Genomic DNA, 17254 nt, shown 5'->3' on the forward strand with positions numbered 1-17254 from the left:
TGCTTTCCCGTGAATGTATCAAATAACTGAGATGGTACTTCCCTCCTCTGCAAGCACAAACCCTTATTGCCTGCCCTCTGCTTCCAGTTTTTCTTACTTCAATTTTTTATTCATGGCAGACCATCCTTTCCAGGTCATGACTGTGTAGCTTTCTTTAAAACATTTGATTGTCTCCCATATTGAATTGTCCCTACGTGAGAATACCACCACTGGTTGAAAGAAATAGGTGAAGACCCATGTTTGTGAATGTAGTCACTGAAATACTGCAAGCTTATTAATGTTGAAAGGGGAAAAAAATTAATAAGCAGATCAGGGTATAAATTTCTTGATTGGTTACTGTACTTTAGACCAAAAAAAGGAAAGTCATGTTTTGCAAAGAACTTTTCAATCTCTTTCATTCTGTTCTCTTCCTTTGCTTTTCATGGGAGATAAGGAGTGAAGAAGCAAAATGCTTTATTTTGATTTGTATGGACAGCTTCTGTTTGGAGATTTGACATCGGTACTTCCTGAAGGCAAAGATTCTGCCTCTGTTTTCATGGAAAACCCACCTGTCTGTCTAACTATATCCTTGTGGATTTTAGTGCCTGCTTTTACTGTCCAAATTACAGATGAAAATATTTCAGCCAGTTCTACTTTTTTCTAGTTAGTGTGAAATCTCACATCTTGTTACAAAATCCGTTAGACTTTGACCAAGGTCTGTGCTGTGTTCCGTTGATGCCAGATTGTTCCTAATTGTCCCGTTGGATATGCACTGACTTGATCTTCAAGGGCTGTAAGTACATACAGCATCAGTTCAAGTGGCATTTTGGAACCAAGGATTTGATTTTTCTCTCTCTGCTGTTCTGTACAGATAAAGTTCCTAAGGCAATGTGGCAGCAATGTATCTGGATTTAAATGGTTTGGATGTGCTCCTCATATGCAAGAGGACAGGCAACTGAGTGCCTCAGGGTATATGTGAAAGGGAATAGGGTAGGTTGTTTACTGTTTTGGCCAGAGATGGTAGTTTTCTCTCTCAATGAAAGTCACTTTACATTCCCTCAGTAAATAAAACCCCAGTGAATATTCTGAGACCCACATACAGTTTCAGTACTTCATATATCTTATTTTGTATATTTTTGTGCTCTATTTTGGCATTTGTATGACACTGCTTAGCTATGGGACACAGATTTCTACTACCTGAATGTTGCAAAAAAGCTGCATCTCAGCTCTAAGTAATGTTTAAATCATTTTCAGTGAATGATTTCAGGTGGATTTGATTAGGGTGCATGTAGGAAATGGAAATTTTTATTACATGTTTGATAGGGATTCAATAACTTGAGATGTGGTTTGAAGGCTGATTATTATATTTTGATGGGTTACATAGCTCTCACTTGGATTTCCATTTTGAATAAATAACATGTTTTCATGTGGTCTAAAATACTCTTAGAATGCTTTAATGACAACACTTAGAATGCTATAAATGAGAGCGTCTGCCTACATGGAATCTGATTTCAGGGCTTAGGGTCAAAATTCTTAAATATTTGAAGGTCTGTGAAAAAATGTATTTGTTAAAGTTGAAGAGTTTCTCATTTAATGATGATACTTTGGAAACTACATGGGATGAAGAGGGTTAGATTTTGTAAAACAATTCTGTTTTTGATGAGAGGCTCCTACCACTGCCACAGAACAAATAAATAGAAGTAATGATGCACAAGAGGCTCAAAAAGGATCCAAGGACTTTTTCTAAAGTTAAGTTCTAGGGCAAAATGTGCAGCTCAGTATTGTCTCTAGATCAAGTCTGAGAAGCAGCTCAGCCAGGAAAATTCCTTTTTGGCCAATCTCTTAGGAATGCTGGGACAGCTTGTTGACTTGCACTCAGTGGAAATCATGTGTGACACAGCAGGTACTAAGCACCTCTGCAGGTTACAGCACTTTTTGAAATACAGCAGTTTTGATACTTCTATACACTCCTTCTGTTCAGATCCCTTATCTGCATTAGAATCAGTAAAAATACTAATGCACTTCTTATGACTCATAAAAGCAAAAACAAAGTTAAAACTGAAAAGGTAAGGTATCAGAAGAATTGCCTGGAATAAGATTCTGTGTGCGGCCATGATTGATCCCCTTTGGATTTGTACATTGCAATTGTCTGTAAATGCAGTATGAGACTTTTTTATTCCATGGCTCTGTTGCCTGGCCAGGCCTGAATGCACAGGATAGATGTTCACTTGGATAGCAACTGCAAAATAGACACGTTTGTTCCTGGTGTTTAATACATCTCCTAATAGTTTAATTTTTTCATGCTGTTCAAACTTTTCTCTAAAAGTGTTGGCTTTTTCTCATGGGCTTTCCTACGCTGCTCAGCACTATCACACCTTTTAAATAAAGTTTCTCTGAGGACAGTGTTGCCATCTATTTCTTTCCATCTCCCTTTTCTAGCTTCTGTCTTCTTTGCTCTTGAATCAAACAGCTTGTCTTTCTTTCTGAATTCATTGTGGGCTTCACTGACAGAAATGGAGAACAATTCTCTTATTCTATCCTCTTTGATGTTCAAAACCCCCTATGTAAACATTAGAGTTGTGCCTCACTGCTCCAGGCCAGCTCAAACTCAGTTGTTGTCTGCAAGTGTTTCATATCTTTAGTCAACTACACATGAGCTCAGAAGTCAGAGCTGAGAATTTTGAATTTTGTTTTGGGCCCTCTTGGATAAGATTTCCCTCAGTTTCATCATTTAGCCAAACTTGTGTCAGTCTCCCCAAGAGTACTGGGAGGCACATGTGATTCAAAGACTGTTTCCTGTTAAATATCAAAAATGGATTTAGGTACTTGAGAATTAAATAAATGGAAAAAGACACATATGGATATTAGTTTGCCAAAAGTCCTTAATGTCAGAAAGAAGTATTACCAGTCCTGCTTTCAGAAATGGCTGAATTGTGTTGCAGATTTTGTCTAGTCATTGAGTGTGACAAGCAGTAGGCCTGAAAAATGTTGGATTCACTCTCTAACAATCAGAAAGATTTGTCTTCATGAAAAATGATGCTGTTGCAAAATTCAGTAAGGTTTGAATTTGAAGTACTTTGTTGCCTGTCACTAAGAATGCTCATACATCTCTTCTTAGTTTATTTTACTTAGAAAAGATCACAACAGCATGTTTTAAGGTGAGACAATAGTCTGAAGAAAAAACTCTGAAAGAACAAGCCTGAATACATCTTCTGGACTATTTCTGAGAAATAGTCCAGAAAATTAGCACGCTGCAAACCAGTGAAGGGAAGCATAATCGGTTGTTTGCTGCTCAGATGGGAGGCAGACCTGCACAGGAAGAGGATTATTCGGGGTGCTGCATGGCACACATGCTTTGTTGGTATTAGCACCTCAGAACCACTGAGTTTCCTGAGTTTTTGCATGAGAGCAAACTAGATGAAGCATGACACAGAGCTAAACCACTTTCCTTTGCTCATGCTCGATTGCTGTCAAGCAGATAAGCATTTAGCCACATCAGTACCTCCTTGTGCCATCCCTGGCCTCTGGGCTGCTGCGTTGGCTGGGGCAGGATTTGTGCCAAACTCAGCCTCTTACCTCTTCTGGAGTCGCTTGAGTTGGTCCCTTTTGGCACACAGCTTTGCTTGGCCTGGCGCAGTTGTGCTCTATGCATAGCACGAATAACCTCCAAATCAGTGATCCTTACAAGAATTATAAGGGAGATGGTTATGTGGGGAAATATTAACACCTGTTGTAGAGTTAATATTCCAGTACACAGATAGGATGAATTATAGTAGTGACCTTACTTTGCAGTGCAATTCAAGATGTTTACTGGCATAATCAGGTATTAAACAATTATACCAACCACACTTCTGTTTTTAAGACTGTTATTTTGCCCAAGTGTGGTTTTGAGTATTCCTTCCACTTGAAGAATGCTTTGGAAAATGGTGAAAGGATGCTAATTCAGTCTTTCATGTTTCATATTAATCCATTCATGTTTTTAACAAGTTTTATGTACTTGTGTATTCAGTGAATTAAGTCAGCTTTTCAAAGACAGAGTTTACTGTTTGGAGGATTCCTGGGGAATTCTGTGACAACTTCAGTTTCATTTATATATACAGATATTAGGCTTTAGACTTAAGTCAGTGTTCAGTTAAATAACATTGGACCATTGTAGACAAAGATGTCTCTGGGAGGAGGATGAAGGAAACAAACTGCCTGAACAACATGTTGGTACTGATGAATGGAACCATAGTTCAAGAGCAACTGACTGTTGAAAAGTAGCAAATAAAACTAAACAGCCAGTGTCCAGCTCTGCTTGTAAATCTCTGTACGTATTAGATTAAGGATGTTAAATCATGTGTTTTGTAAGGATGGTCTAGTAGGTCCATTGAAACTCTTGCTAGTAAAATCAGTAAGTCTGTTAGCTCTTAGTTAATGTTGCTACTTAAAATGTTATAGAATTGACTATCCTTCACAAAGTGTTTGTACTTGTAAATATTCAGATCAGTTTTAGCAAATTTCTTTCAGAGAGTAGTATTCTCTAGAGGGTTTTTTTTTTGTCACCTCTATCCTTCTGCATGGGTATTTAGAGATAATAATTATGGGCAAAGTTATTAAATCTTTAGCTTGTCAACACACCTCTTTACTTTTGACGACTCACATTTTGCTTTATGCAGACTGTATTTCCTTTGTTACTTCTTGCTCCTGCCAGCACTCCTTAGGTTTTCATTTCATGGTTGTATTTGTTACCTCATATACTGGAGTACTAGTGAGGAAAGAAATTAAAATGCTTTAGGAGTAGCTTGAGAAATTTATCTGTGTGGATAAATGCCCCCTGGACAGAACTGGAAGTAATGAAATTTTCGAAACTTGGACTGTAAAGCCTAAAACCCAGCTGACAAGAGCTGTTTATGGTTGCTGCTGTATGAAGCATTTGTTTTGCAAAAAGCAAACATAATGCAAAACATGGATAGAACTTTGCTTAAGAGGTGTTGGTGGCACAGTGGCTTGCCAGTTCACAAATGGAAGAGCAGTGAGTAGACAGACTCATCAGTTCGTGGAGAGTGTTATCGATTGGCAAAAACCCTGACCTACTTCCTTAATTTGTATTTATATTCCACTTTCTTTACTTAGCTGTTATATATTAAGTTAATTCTCTGTTTTTGTATAAATTGGGCAGCAAATACCTGCTATAAAAGCAATGACAGCTGAGAAGCAGTTTCAAAAGATGAAATCAAGTTCTGAATTCTTCAAGCATTGTCTTCTTTGAATTTGATACCTTTTTCAACAGAAGGAAGCAGGCTGCTGGCGGAAGTTGGTGTATTGATGTAAAGTGATTTCTAAGCAAAGAAAGGTGACATTGGAATCAGCTTTTTTGTTTTCCCAAATGTACTTGCCCGATCCTTATCCAAAGGCTGCCATTGCTTCCTTTCGGTATCCGCTGTGAATAGCACAGACTTGCACAGGACTCCTTGTATCTGTCACAAAGAGGCTGATGAAGAGCCGATCAAGGAAGGATGCCGCTTTCCCAATTGTAATAAACCAGCTCCTCCAGGATTCAAAGAGAAGTAATAGTTGCCTCCAGTTACTTTCTTACAATTTTATACTTGTGTTTTATGTTTAACATATGATAAATTTAGTTATTGGCTGAACCTTGCCGTGTTTAAGGCAGGTTTTTAGGTTTTGTTTGTGGGGCAGCTTAGAGGTGAGGAATACTAAAGCACAGCAAAATTTAGTTGTATGTGTTCCTTCCATGAGTCAGTGGCACAAGTAGGAAATAGAGCTCATGATTATTCTTAGTCCCAGGGACATTTCATCCCAAGAATAGGCTTGGTGTCTATACTTTGGTGTCTGAACAATAACATGTCCGTATATAGCTTTTAAAAATAATCATTGCACAGAAGCTGAGTTGATCTGATTGCCAAATATGATGGTAGGCATTTTTTTTTCTGCAAGCATGTTGACAGGAACCTTTGGTTTCCTTTGCTTCCTCTGAAGTGTTAAGGAATGCTCCATTGTTAAGATTTTCTGACTGCATTCTACACCTGTACATTTCTAAAAAAATGTTGGGGTATTTTGGTGGGGTTTTTTGGGGGGGTTGTTTTGGTTTTTTTTTTGGATGGGGGTGTTACTGTTTTAGGGGTCTGGGGGAGGGTGGATTTTTTTGTTGTGGGATTTTTTTTACTAATTGTTTCTCCTATGTTTCCTGTCTCTGAAAAGGGAAGTTCTGTAAGAGGAAGGGGGATAAGTGAGTCAGGGTTATACTGGATTATTAAGAGTGAATCACTGTCAGCATGTATAATTTTTAGTCCTGTTCCAATGTCTTCTGGAGATCTTCAAAAATTCACATATTTCTTCAGAATTTTTTTTTTCTCCTGTATTTTGTCCTGGACTTGGGGCATTCCTGTTTGAGTCACTTATCAGTAACTAACGGCAGAAGTATGATCTGTCAAGGGGCTTTATGGGCTGCTATGATTTTCCTTGTAGTGGCAAAAAAAAAATGGGAAATAATTTGCAAAGGGCTTTTTTCACACAATGGAAATCTGAGTCACAAAATTCTGAACTCTGGGAGAGAGGAGTGACAGAGCTCAGAACATGGATCTTCACTTCCCTCTTTTGTACCCGAATCACAAGACTGTACTCTGTTCCTTTGGATTAGTAACATGTATTTTGTAGGATCCTTGTGTTTTACTACAACTTGAGCATGTGGATCGGAAATCTGTTTTGAATAGCACTAATTAAGTGAAATGAGCTCTGTACATATGCTTTGGATTTTAAGGTTTTCATATTTGGGGGCTGGATTTTTAGAAGTCAAAATAAACAATTCACCTTATGAAATTCATATTTCAAACTTTCTTTCATCTTAGTTCCTACACAGTTATGGTTTGCAGTTTTGCCAGCTAAGAGAGCTCTCTTTGTATGATTATTCTAGCTAACGATTATAGAGGAATTATTTAGGAGTTGTTTGGTGTACTTTTGTGTCAGATCTGTCTGGAAAGTATTCCTAGCTGCCGAACAGATTTTATTCGAACTCTAAAGACTGTTTTTCTGTGCCGAGTGATTGAGTTATATGTTATGAGCTTGGAAAGTCGGTGTATTGCTTATTACAGCAGGTGATTGTTTAACAAAGTGTATCTATGTGGATGAAGAAAGATTAAACACTTACTAGATGGAATGAAAATGGAAATCCAGCAAGAACCTAATTTTTGGAATGACATAAATAACTGCAGAGATATGCATTCAGACTTCTCTTCCAGACTGGGGTTTTTTGGGGGGGAGTATTTGTTGTTGTAAAATGAAAATAACTTCTTTCATGGGCATAGTAATATATAGGCATGAAAGTAGAAATTATATATACATGTAGTATGTAGGTAGGTTTAAACATTTTCAAGTTGTTGCAGGAGTAACAGGTACATATTGTTAAAATGACTTCATCTTGGTTATTGTCTGTGACATCCAGTAATTATGAAGGATCGGGGCACAGATGGATGCTTTGCTTTGTGTATTTATGCACAGGCTGGATCTGCCATGCTTTTTTGTTCAGAACTCTTCAAGTCTGGAGCTCTCTGAGCATTTTGCTCTGTTCATCCATGTACACAGGCAGTAAGTGCAGGACTCGGGTGTTCCTTCCACCTCATAATGCAGGTCAGTGGCAGAAAGGAAGTGACTCTGCCTAATTCCCTGTCCAGTCCTGTTTGCTGGACCATACTGCCTTCCAGCAAGTAAAATTAACTTCATAAGGTGATTATGAAGTTGACACAGCCAAAACCTATCTGTGTTATTGCATGCTGATCATGCTTCACTTGGAGGGTAGGACAGCTTCAGATCTCCTACTACTTCAGCCGCTGCTGGTTTGGTTTGGCTGGGATGCTGTAGTATCTCCATTATCAAGCCCTGCTTTCAAATTGCATATGACTGGTATTTGAAAAGTCCTTCAGTTATTAAATCTCTAGCCTGACCCCATTCCTGACAGTTGAAGAGAAAATTGATTCAGAATATAGTAATTTGCTGAGAAGTGAATAAACCCGAAATCCTTGTCTTCAGGCTTTGCTTTCTCTATTTAGAAATCTTGCTGAGGATGGATAACTTCAAAAGACAGATTAATTTTGAAATTAAAAACATGCATCTTGCTGATTAGCGAAAAGATGTTTACTGATTCAACAGATCTTTACAAGTTTATACTAAATAAAAATTCAGTTTTTAATTTTTTTTTCTTAGGTGTTATGTTGGTCCTTCAGTAGATCCGTCATGTGCAAACATGTTTGGCAGCAAATCATAGACTATGACTGATAAAATGGTACTTCAGAAATCAAGTTCTACAAGGGGTTTGATCTGTATGGCATTAGTTTGATTCGACTTGTTAAAAGCAAGGTAGCAAAATATAAGCTTGAATCGTAGGAAAAATATTAACTAGGTGTTGAGTATGCTGCGAGTAATTTGGTTGAGATCTACACTGTGCTACATAAAATGCAGTTGATAAAACTTAATTTAGTGTTAAAATTGTTATATTTTACCACAGTAGCGATTACATAGTGGACGGGGATCATCTTTTGTATAAAGCAGTGTTGTTTGATTGTAATTTCAGAAAGTTAAGGTTTTTCTCATCAGCATGAAATTCGTTCTCTGCAGAAATAAAGATGTCTGTGCTCTGTCCCACAGCTAAAGAAAGAAGTTCCACCTCTAACCTGCCCCAGGTTGCCAGTAAAAGTATTTTATAATTTTAAACCGTGAAGGCTGGCTGGTGAGGCATTAAAGCCATTGTTTCTGTATAATTTGGATGGCAGTATTTTGAGCTGTAGCTGCAATGTGATCCCTTAGGATATCTCCCCCCTGCTGGAATCCAGTGAGTCAAAGGGTCTCTGGAGCATGTCTCTACCTGCTCAGCTCTTCTGCTCTGCCAGGCTGCCAGTGCAGTTGTCCCTTTGCCACTACATCAGCCTTTGCTGTGACCAGGAGAAGAAAGCCTTTGTTACTGCAAGAGATGCAGACTGGTTTCTTTATGGTCTCGTGGTGGCAATGAGACACAAAATAGGTGCTCAGATTGAACAGTTCTTTGGCTTCCATTGGAATTATTCACCAAATTGCCAAACCTTGATGGTTTTAGTTGTTGTTTTTTCAAATAAATAGGACTTAAATACCTTGTCTTAAACTTATAAATGGAAAAAGTAGGGCGGAAAATTTTTGACAGTGCTCCTTCCTTCATATGGGGGAAAGAAGGGAATCATCCTAACTTGAAAAATGAAGCTGCACAGACTGCCAGGTCTGATAAAGTGGAGTATGTGTTTCTTGAGGTGTCCTGGGAAAGCCCTCCCCAAGACAGCAAAAGTACATTGCTGAAATGGATAGACATCTTCAGGCAGGTGAAAGGCACAGATAGGGAGAGTCATTGGCCCACCCCAGTGCCATCATGTCTGCACCATACTTGTTAAAAACCATTTAAATCAGTGAGCGTTATACCTCTGCCTCAGGAAGGTACTGAGATCTGGTATCACATAAGCATATATAAGCAAAAATGGTGCATTATGTGCTTTGCTGTTCTGAAGAAAAAATATGTAAGTGAAAAATTGAAACATGATTTGTCATGGCTATTTGATACCAAAGAAGGTCTTGAGATAGTGATCTCATAGCGCAAGAATCAAAATTAAACTGAAAGAAACAGATACCCTGCATATAAATTACCAAGAATTTGCCATCTCTTGCTGTTTGTACGTGCTGTGATATATGTTCAAGCACAGACAAGCTTCTAGTTGGTTTCGAGTTTCACCTTTGCAGTCAGATAAAAAGAAGCTATCTCAGTTAGATGTTAAAATATTTTTTCTTGTTTATAGAAATGCAAACAAAAAAAAAATGGTACTTTTTTCCTTTCTTTGCGGTTTTGTACAATGGAACAAAAGTGTCCTGATGCACTTAGTGACTGATGCTGTTCCAAGAGGGAAGGAAGGGGCTTTGTGGTTTAGATGGAGCCCTTTGGGTGTGTGTCTCTTACTGTCCACATCCTAGCAGCGGCTGGTTCTGGCCATGTCCTGTGCAGCTGTGCCCACTGGGCAGTGCCTCTGCAGGGATGTGTGCGCACAGACACGCTGCCCTCCGGGCGAGGAAGTGCCCCAGATGGCACCTCTGTGTGACTTCATCCCTTAATTCACTGCAGGGCTCAAGCCTCAGGGATCCAGCAAGCTCACTAGGTGAATTTGTACCTGGAAAGAACCGCTGCAGGACAGCGCATTAATGTGGGACGTTGATTGTGCCAGGCAGGGGAGAGCTCTGCTCAAACTTGCACCGAGTCATGTTCCCATCTGTCCCAAATACAGAAAGCTTCTTGTTTAATCCTGGGTCTAGGGCAGACTGAGGAAGCCACATGAAACAGCTGTTGCTTGCTCCTCTGCATCAGGCTTGAATTCTGAGGAATAAAATAGTAAAGAACACATGTGTGTAATTAAAATACAAAGGAAATAGGAAGTGGGATAGCAAGGAACTATTGAGCATCATAATTACAGACATCTGATTTTACTGAAGGAATTAGAGGACTCTGAATGAATTAGCCCTATAGCCATTCTTAATCTTGAGGGAAGGGAGAGCGTATTCATCGGGGGTTGGTTTGTTTGTTTTAAATTACTTATGTTTTCACAACAACTTCATCATCATTTTCTTGGTAGTAAAACCTATAGTAAATCTGCAACACAGCTTCCACAGAAATCTCTATTATAAAGTTCACAAATTTGGTTGAAGTAATTACCACCTCAGTGCTAAATTTAGTGTTCTTTCAGGAAGACCCCTGGAAATACGTTCAACTAAAATAAAAATCTATCTTAATATTTCCATGGGGCTAGGAACTTACGAATAAGTTTGAATTTATTTAAAATACTGTCTTTAAACAGTCTATAAATTACATGATTGATAAGCATTTTATTGTGGTTTTCATTAAATTGCTTGAGTCATTTTTAAGTAGTACCTGAGATGGTTAAAGGTGAACGGGCTTGACATACGTGAGACACTTCTAACACCTTAAAATACTCCAGTAGAATTCACAAGAATACAAATCCTTCATCAGAAACTGCTCAGTCTCGTATGTAGTCTCTATTTTATATATTAGCTTGGGAAATGGCCCTTTTTTACTGGAAGGAGCATCAAGGAATCTCCAGGCACAAGTTCTCATAAAGTTTGCTACTTTTCCTCTCCTCTCCTCACCATTTCCCAAAGATTTTTCCATATGAAAGGATTATTTGCTTTTAAGGATTCTTTGTTCTTTGCACTATACTAAATGGAACTTCTGTGCCAAAAGCTAAGTAATCTTTGATTAACTGATACCAGTCTGGAAAATGTATGGAAATGAGATAACAGCAAAGAACGTTGATTTGTTTGTTTGTTTATAATATGCTAGTGATAGCTGAAAATAAGTTTTAACTAGAGAGCATTTGAAAGGAGAGTAAGAAGTAAGTACGTTAAGAGAAAGCTGAAAAGAACAAAAAGAATAAAACTACCATAGGAAAAAAGGAGTAAATCTAGTTCTATGCCATGTTTATATTTCTAGAAACTTGGACTGAAACAGGTTTGATGTCATGTACAAAACTATAATTTTAGTTTCTTGAGTGTGGGGTGGTTTTTCAGCTTTCTTTGGTAGGTTGTTTTGGGTTTTTTTTAATGGATAAGCTGTCTAATTAGTATAAATTCTTGCTTCTGCAATGAGTAAAGGAAATAGAAACACACAAGCTTAATGCACAAGGAATGTATCTGAATATGCAGTTGAGAACTCAAATTTTTCTGTTGCCAAAAAGTGATTTTATATTCATGGAGACTTAATGATAAATATGTCCTCAGAAGTGTGTGGAAACTCAAACCACTGATTTATATTTTTTTATGTTTTCAGTTGAAAGCTCCGTGTTTTTCTTGTGTCACAAAGGGATTATTACACAAATACACAGGGTATGTGAAATACTGAAAGATGGATTAAACTTATTAAATTCTAAGGATTTGATGTGATTTTTTTTTTTCCCTATTACATCCACAGGAGAAACCTAACAAAGCTGTCTCTCATCTTCAGCCACATGTTAGCAGAAATTAAGGCTATTTTTCCAAATGGACAATTCCAGGGTGATAACTTTCGCATCACCAAAGCCGATGCTGCAGATTTCTGGAGAAAATTCTTTGGAGATAAGTAAGTAGCAACATTTTATAAAATCCTGAATTCTTTCTAATCATAAGCATAAAAAAAAATGAACTTTTTACAAATCCAGATAAGGGTTGGTAGATGTTCTGAAGATAATTTCTCATCTAAGTCTTTAAATTGGCTAAAATCACTAAGTTCATTGTTAACATTTTTTTTTTCAATGTTGTATTTTGCTCAAAGGTAGTTCTGTCAAGGGTACTTACGTTCAGTCTTACTGCAAGAAGTTTATTTGTTCCATTATAGGGTGAAGATAGTACATTGCTTTCACAAACTATAGGGCAAATCATGTCCTTTCCTATTAAAAATGTATGTATAGTCTACAAATGAAAACACTGAAGTCTGAATTAGGAACTTGATACTAGTGTCATGGACAATGTTTCCTTATCTCACCTGTACCTTTCTCACTACTACACTATTTAGTGGAATGAAGTGTGTGAAGTGTAGATATATGATTTAATCCATATAGCAAATGCAATAGTGAAAATGTAAAAGTAGGCATATGTGGGATTTTTGTTTTGTTTCTGGGAAAAAATCCATTTAGAATACACATACAAGCTAATAAAAGATGTGCAGCTTGTTCACTTTCTCATGTGGAATTTTTATAAGTGTAATAGTGACATAAGAGGAATGCCAGAGGCAATAGGTTGGTGTATTTTTCGTTATAACGGAGGACTCATTACGGTCATCAGCTCTGGTATCTTGCACAATGTAGGCAGAACAATTTCTGCCACAATCTGTTGCCTCTTCTGAGCATAAACAGCTCTTTAAGATAAGTAATTTTTTATTTAGAATACCAGTGTAGTAGGTTGACACTTTTGCAAATCAGTTCTGTTCAGTGTGAATTTACAACAGTTTCACTTCCATGGTTTTTTTTTGTTAGTCTAAACACACCTACTGTCAGCTTTCCTCTTTCTGAGTTCATGGTAGTGTTTTCTGGTAGTTTCTTTCCCATGTAAGTAATGTTAGGGTGTGATGAAGTTGCTATATCAGTTCTCTGTTAGAGAAAAGGAATTTAACTGTGTTCTGTGTTGCCCATTTTAATGTGAGTATGATTTTCAAAATAACTTCAAAAGTTCAGCTAAAGTTTTCTGAAGGATTAACTTAAATGACATGTAGGGTTCTCTTTCAGACAAGGCTTTTAAAAAACATGTCAGTCAAGAAAAGAAAAAACAGGATCTTTGATAAAATGACTAATGATCTTGTTTGTTCAGTGTTTCTATTTTTTCCTCCTCTCTTTTCCCCCTTTGCTTAGCAACTCTCAGAATTTAAATTTCCTTGTGGTCCTTCTCTTTTCCTGTTGGGCTCTGTCCTTGAATGACCTTTAGCAGATATCTTGATCACAAATTGCATTTTTGTCATTGGGATTTACAGATGATCTCCTCTGCGAGCTCTGTTTCTATCAATTAATCTAAACCAGTTTCCTCAGCTCCCCTATTCTCTGTACTGTTCCTCTTTGGGGTTCTTGACTGACTTCTCACTACTGTCTGTGTGAGATTCAAGTGATTTCCTTCAAGTTTCCTTCCAATGGTCCTGCCAGTTTCCATTGGCAGATGACACGATAGGCACTCGAGGTGTCGGACAGTAGGGTACTGTAACATATTAGTAAGATTTTATCAGAGCAAAGTTGGTAAGGAGAATCTTTCAACTGCATCACTTCATCTGAACAACTCAGCTCTACCCTTGTCTTTTCCTTGCTCACACTTAACTCTCTCTCTCTCCTGACTCATTTCTTGGAGCTCTTATTTCTAAAACTTTTCATGGCCCCAGAGCTCTTGCCATGCATTTTCTAGGCTTTGTTTTTTTCCTTCTTATGCAAATTTCTTCATAGAATGCAACTTCGAATATGAACTGTCAGTAGGAACCCTCTGACCTTCTCTGCTCTCCCCAATGTACTTTGATAGGCTTTCATTTTTTATGTTTGGGTTTTCTTGTTTGTTTTTTAGGGAGGGTGATTGGATGTTTGGATCTTGTTGGTTTTTTGCCTAAAACATCAATGTATCAAGAATGTCTAGGAATCAAGGCAATTTAGTGACATCCTGTTAAACTTGTATATCTTTTGTAGTATAGCCTGAAATTTTTTTTGAGTTTTTTCTGGTCAGGTGCTTTACTTTCAGACCAGGTAAATAAGCACTGTTACTGGTGTTCCCAGCTCTGGTTTAATAAAGTGAAGCTGGTTTCGTTGCCTGTCTCCTCAGCAGGGAGCAGCAGATCTGTGCTTGGCAGCCTTGCCATTATCTCAGGTTTAGTTAATGATGCTTAAGTAACTATAAAACATGTAACAGCATATATGTCAAACAGATGAGAAAAGTTTCTTTGGCATTGTGTTTAATCTCTTCGTTAAACAAAATGCCTGAAGCTTTTTAAACATCAATTATTTTCTAATCCTTTTAGAAGTATATGGCAGATATGCCTGTAAGGCACCTCCTCTGCAATGGGCCTGTTATGACAAATTAGTTTGCAAATCTGCTGGTATCACTTCCCTAAAAGCAAAGGCTGCATAAAGATTTTGCAAACAACTCATAATATCTCTCTCTAATCTGGCCACCTGGAGTTAGGCCCCTAGGACTTTCTGAAACCCCCAACTCTACTTAGTGCAGTGAAGAAGTACAGGGAGGAACTCAATTGTGCGTTCCCTGGCTGCATTTCTGTTTTACAGGGGAAGCCTGGACCCCTCACTTGTTTCTGAAAAGCAGCCCTTACTTTGGGGCCACTCTGCTCAAGATTAGAGCATAAATAAAAAGTAAGTCGTGCTGGATCTTGGCTTCTGATGGTAAACTGTTGCACAAAAAATTTTTCTATTGCAGTTTGATCTGACTGGAAGGAGGGAATTTGAACTATCAGATTAATTTATGATTTTTTTTCAACATAGTATTATCATGAAAACAACCTTCCTGTTTCTAAACATAACGAATTAGATGCTTTTTTGTATAATCAACTTGTTGCACTCATTTCTTTCTGAAATATGACATTTTTTTATTTTTTAATTTGAAATATTTTAAATAGCAAGAAGGTCACCAATAGTAATTTATATTTTTAAGTTAACTGTTTGGCTTTCAGTTTTTGAAAATGTGACCTACACTTCCATTTACAGAAAGCAACATATTTTAGTTTGCTGAGGAAAAAAATCCAAACCAGACAATTTTAATGAGTCCAGTTTTACTTTAAAAAAGGAAAAAAGATTTTTTTCCAGTGAATGGAGAACACTTAATTTTGTTGGTTACGTTTGTCTGTCTGTACACTTGCTGCAAAATTGTGCAGCTGCCACTAAGTTTATTTATCTGTTACTAGTAAGTGTCATACCATGCAGTCCTTCTTTTTGTGTTTAGAGCTAGTCAGGCGTACATTCATATGGCTTCAAACTCATGAGCAAAATAAATGGCTAGGCTCTTTCAAGCCTTGGGTCATACATGTAGCTGCTCTTTGGATTTCTGTTGAAAACATTGTGTAGAACTCAGTAAGCAATTTGAACAGCTCCCTCAGTGCAAAGTGCTGAGATAACCACATATTCTTGGCCTGCAGATACCTTCTCAGCTTTCACATGTCTGGTACCCCCTAAAAAACTTCTAGATAATGCCAGTAGTTGGGGAAGCTTGTCTGAGAGAGACTGCTTTGTGAGAGCAGCAGATACATCAATAATGGAAGTCGTCAGCCCTCACACAGGCAGAAAAGTGTAAAAGGAGCACAGTCAGAGCCTTTCCAATTGTGAAGTTTTTCCAGTATTGCACGTTTGAGAGGGGAATGGGAAACCTGGAAGTTATAAGATGTTTGGAAGGGATCTGGAGACACTGATGTGGGGTTTAGGAGTGTATAGGGAGGACTGATAAATCAAGGTGGGAGATAATGAGATTTTGATTGTCTGGGTGAAAGGAGAAGGATGCTAATAGCAGTATGAAGAAGGAAAAAATGGAGGTATTGATTTTTCTGCAAGGATGAAGTAAAACATGTATCCAGATTAGGGGGTAGGTGAGGAGGTCAGCAGTGTTCAATTGAAGGCTCAGGATGATTTTGGTGTATTGAGTTTGTAAAGGAAGCGGACAGAGAAAAGTTATCAGGGAGATGAGCAATAGAGAGTTTGGATTTACTTTCTGAAAACAAAAATCAGGAACGAATGAGAACATTCCAAAGACTGAATGCCTGGAATAGGTTCTCTCTGGCATTTTCACCGGCTATGTGGAAGAAGAGAGCCTCTTAAAGAATGTAAAGGAGCTGACTAAAAAAAGAACTAAGAAATAAATTCACACCAGCTTTACCTATACCAAGAAATAACTTCATAATTCCAAAAGCAGGAAAGTGGTGAAGTTGAGATGTGATTTTTCTGAATTTATAGTGACTGACAGAGTACAGTGATTGGAGCAAGTGGTTTTAGTGGAGTGAATCTTCACCCCTGGTTCACCATTATAGTTGTGCTGAAGCAAGTGTTAGTTACATGTGCAGCTAAACAGTAATGTTAAGTGGAACTATGAAATTGTAAGCCATATAACCAGCAGTTACATTTGTTCACAGATACTTTAATAACCCCCCCCCAGTGGGTTGTAAATATGCATATAAAACACAATCTGATAGCATCTTCATTATCCACATTTTATTACTGTATAGTGCTTGATGAAGATTTCCCCTGATTCCTCACTCATTTTATTAGCACCTTACATCTTTTACTGGTTTGCTCTTCTGAGTAAAAACGTGCAAAATGCCACTGGGAGTAATCCTGGACTGAGAAGGACAGCAGGCAAGAGGACCTAATAGATCTTTCAGCTTCTGAATTTGAAAACTACAGTGAAGTCATGCAGGGCTTGGTAACTATTGAAATTTGTGATTTGTGGCTGTCTTCATGTTGCAGAATGAATCAGCAGCAAAATGTCAATATTCTTAGGTTTTCACTTTTCCATAGTTCTGCCATTTATTTATCTTTTAAGCTTTTTATCCTTCATTGTGAAACTTTAAAAAATTTGAAGCATTTCTGTTATTGTTTTCAGATACATTGATTTCCCTACACCTTTTAGTTGCTGAGGAAATAGAAATTCTTTCCCTGTTGGGATCAAAGACATTACTATTTTAATGCTCCTATACTTTTTTCTAGATGAGGTCTGAAATGTATTTATTTTTTATTGGAATTTATGAAAAAATGTGGCT

The 17254-nt window shown here is 37.6% G+C and overlaps 1 protein-coding gene across 4 annotated transcripts in view; it reads left to right on the forward strand.

The window, feature by feature from the left end:
• CBLB (Cbl proto-oncogene B) overlaps positions 1 to 17254 on the forward strand; it is a 128809-nt gene that overhangs the window by 55967 nt on the left and 55588 nt on the right. For all 4 annotated transcript variants that reach the window (XM_039557733.1, XM_039557725.1, XM_039557730.1 and 1 more), the window contains exon 4: positions 11966 to 12112. In XM_039557733.1, the coding sequence (XP_039413667.1) occupies positions 11966 to 12112 (147 nt within the window). The remainder of the gene's footprint in view (positions 1 to 11965; positions 12113 to 17254) is intronic.

Source organism: Corvus cornix, chromosome 1, assembly GCF_000738735.6.
Source record: "Corvus cornix cornix isolate S_Up_H32 chromosome 1, ASM73873v5, whole genome shotgun sequence".
Classification (NCBI taxonomy): domain Eukaryota; kingdom Metazoa; phylum Chordata; class Aves; order Passeriformes; family Corvidae; genus Corvus; species Corvus cornix.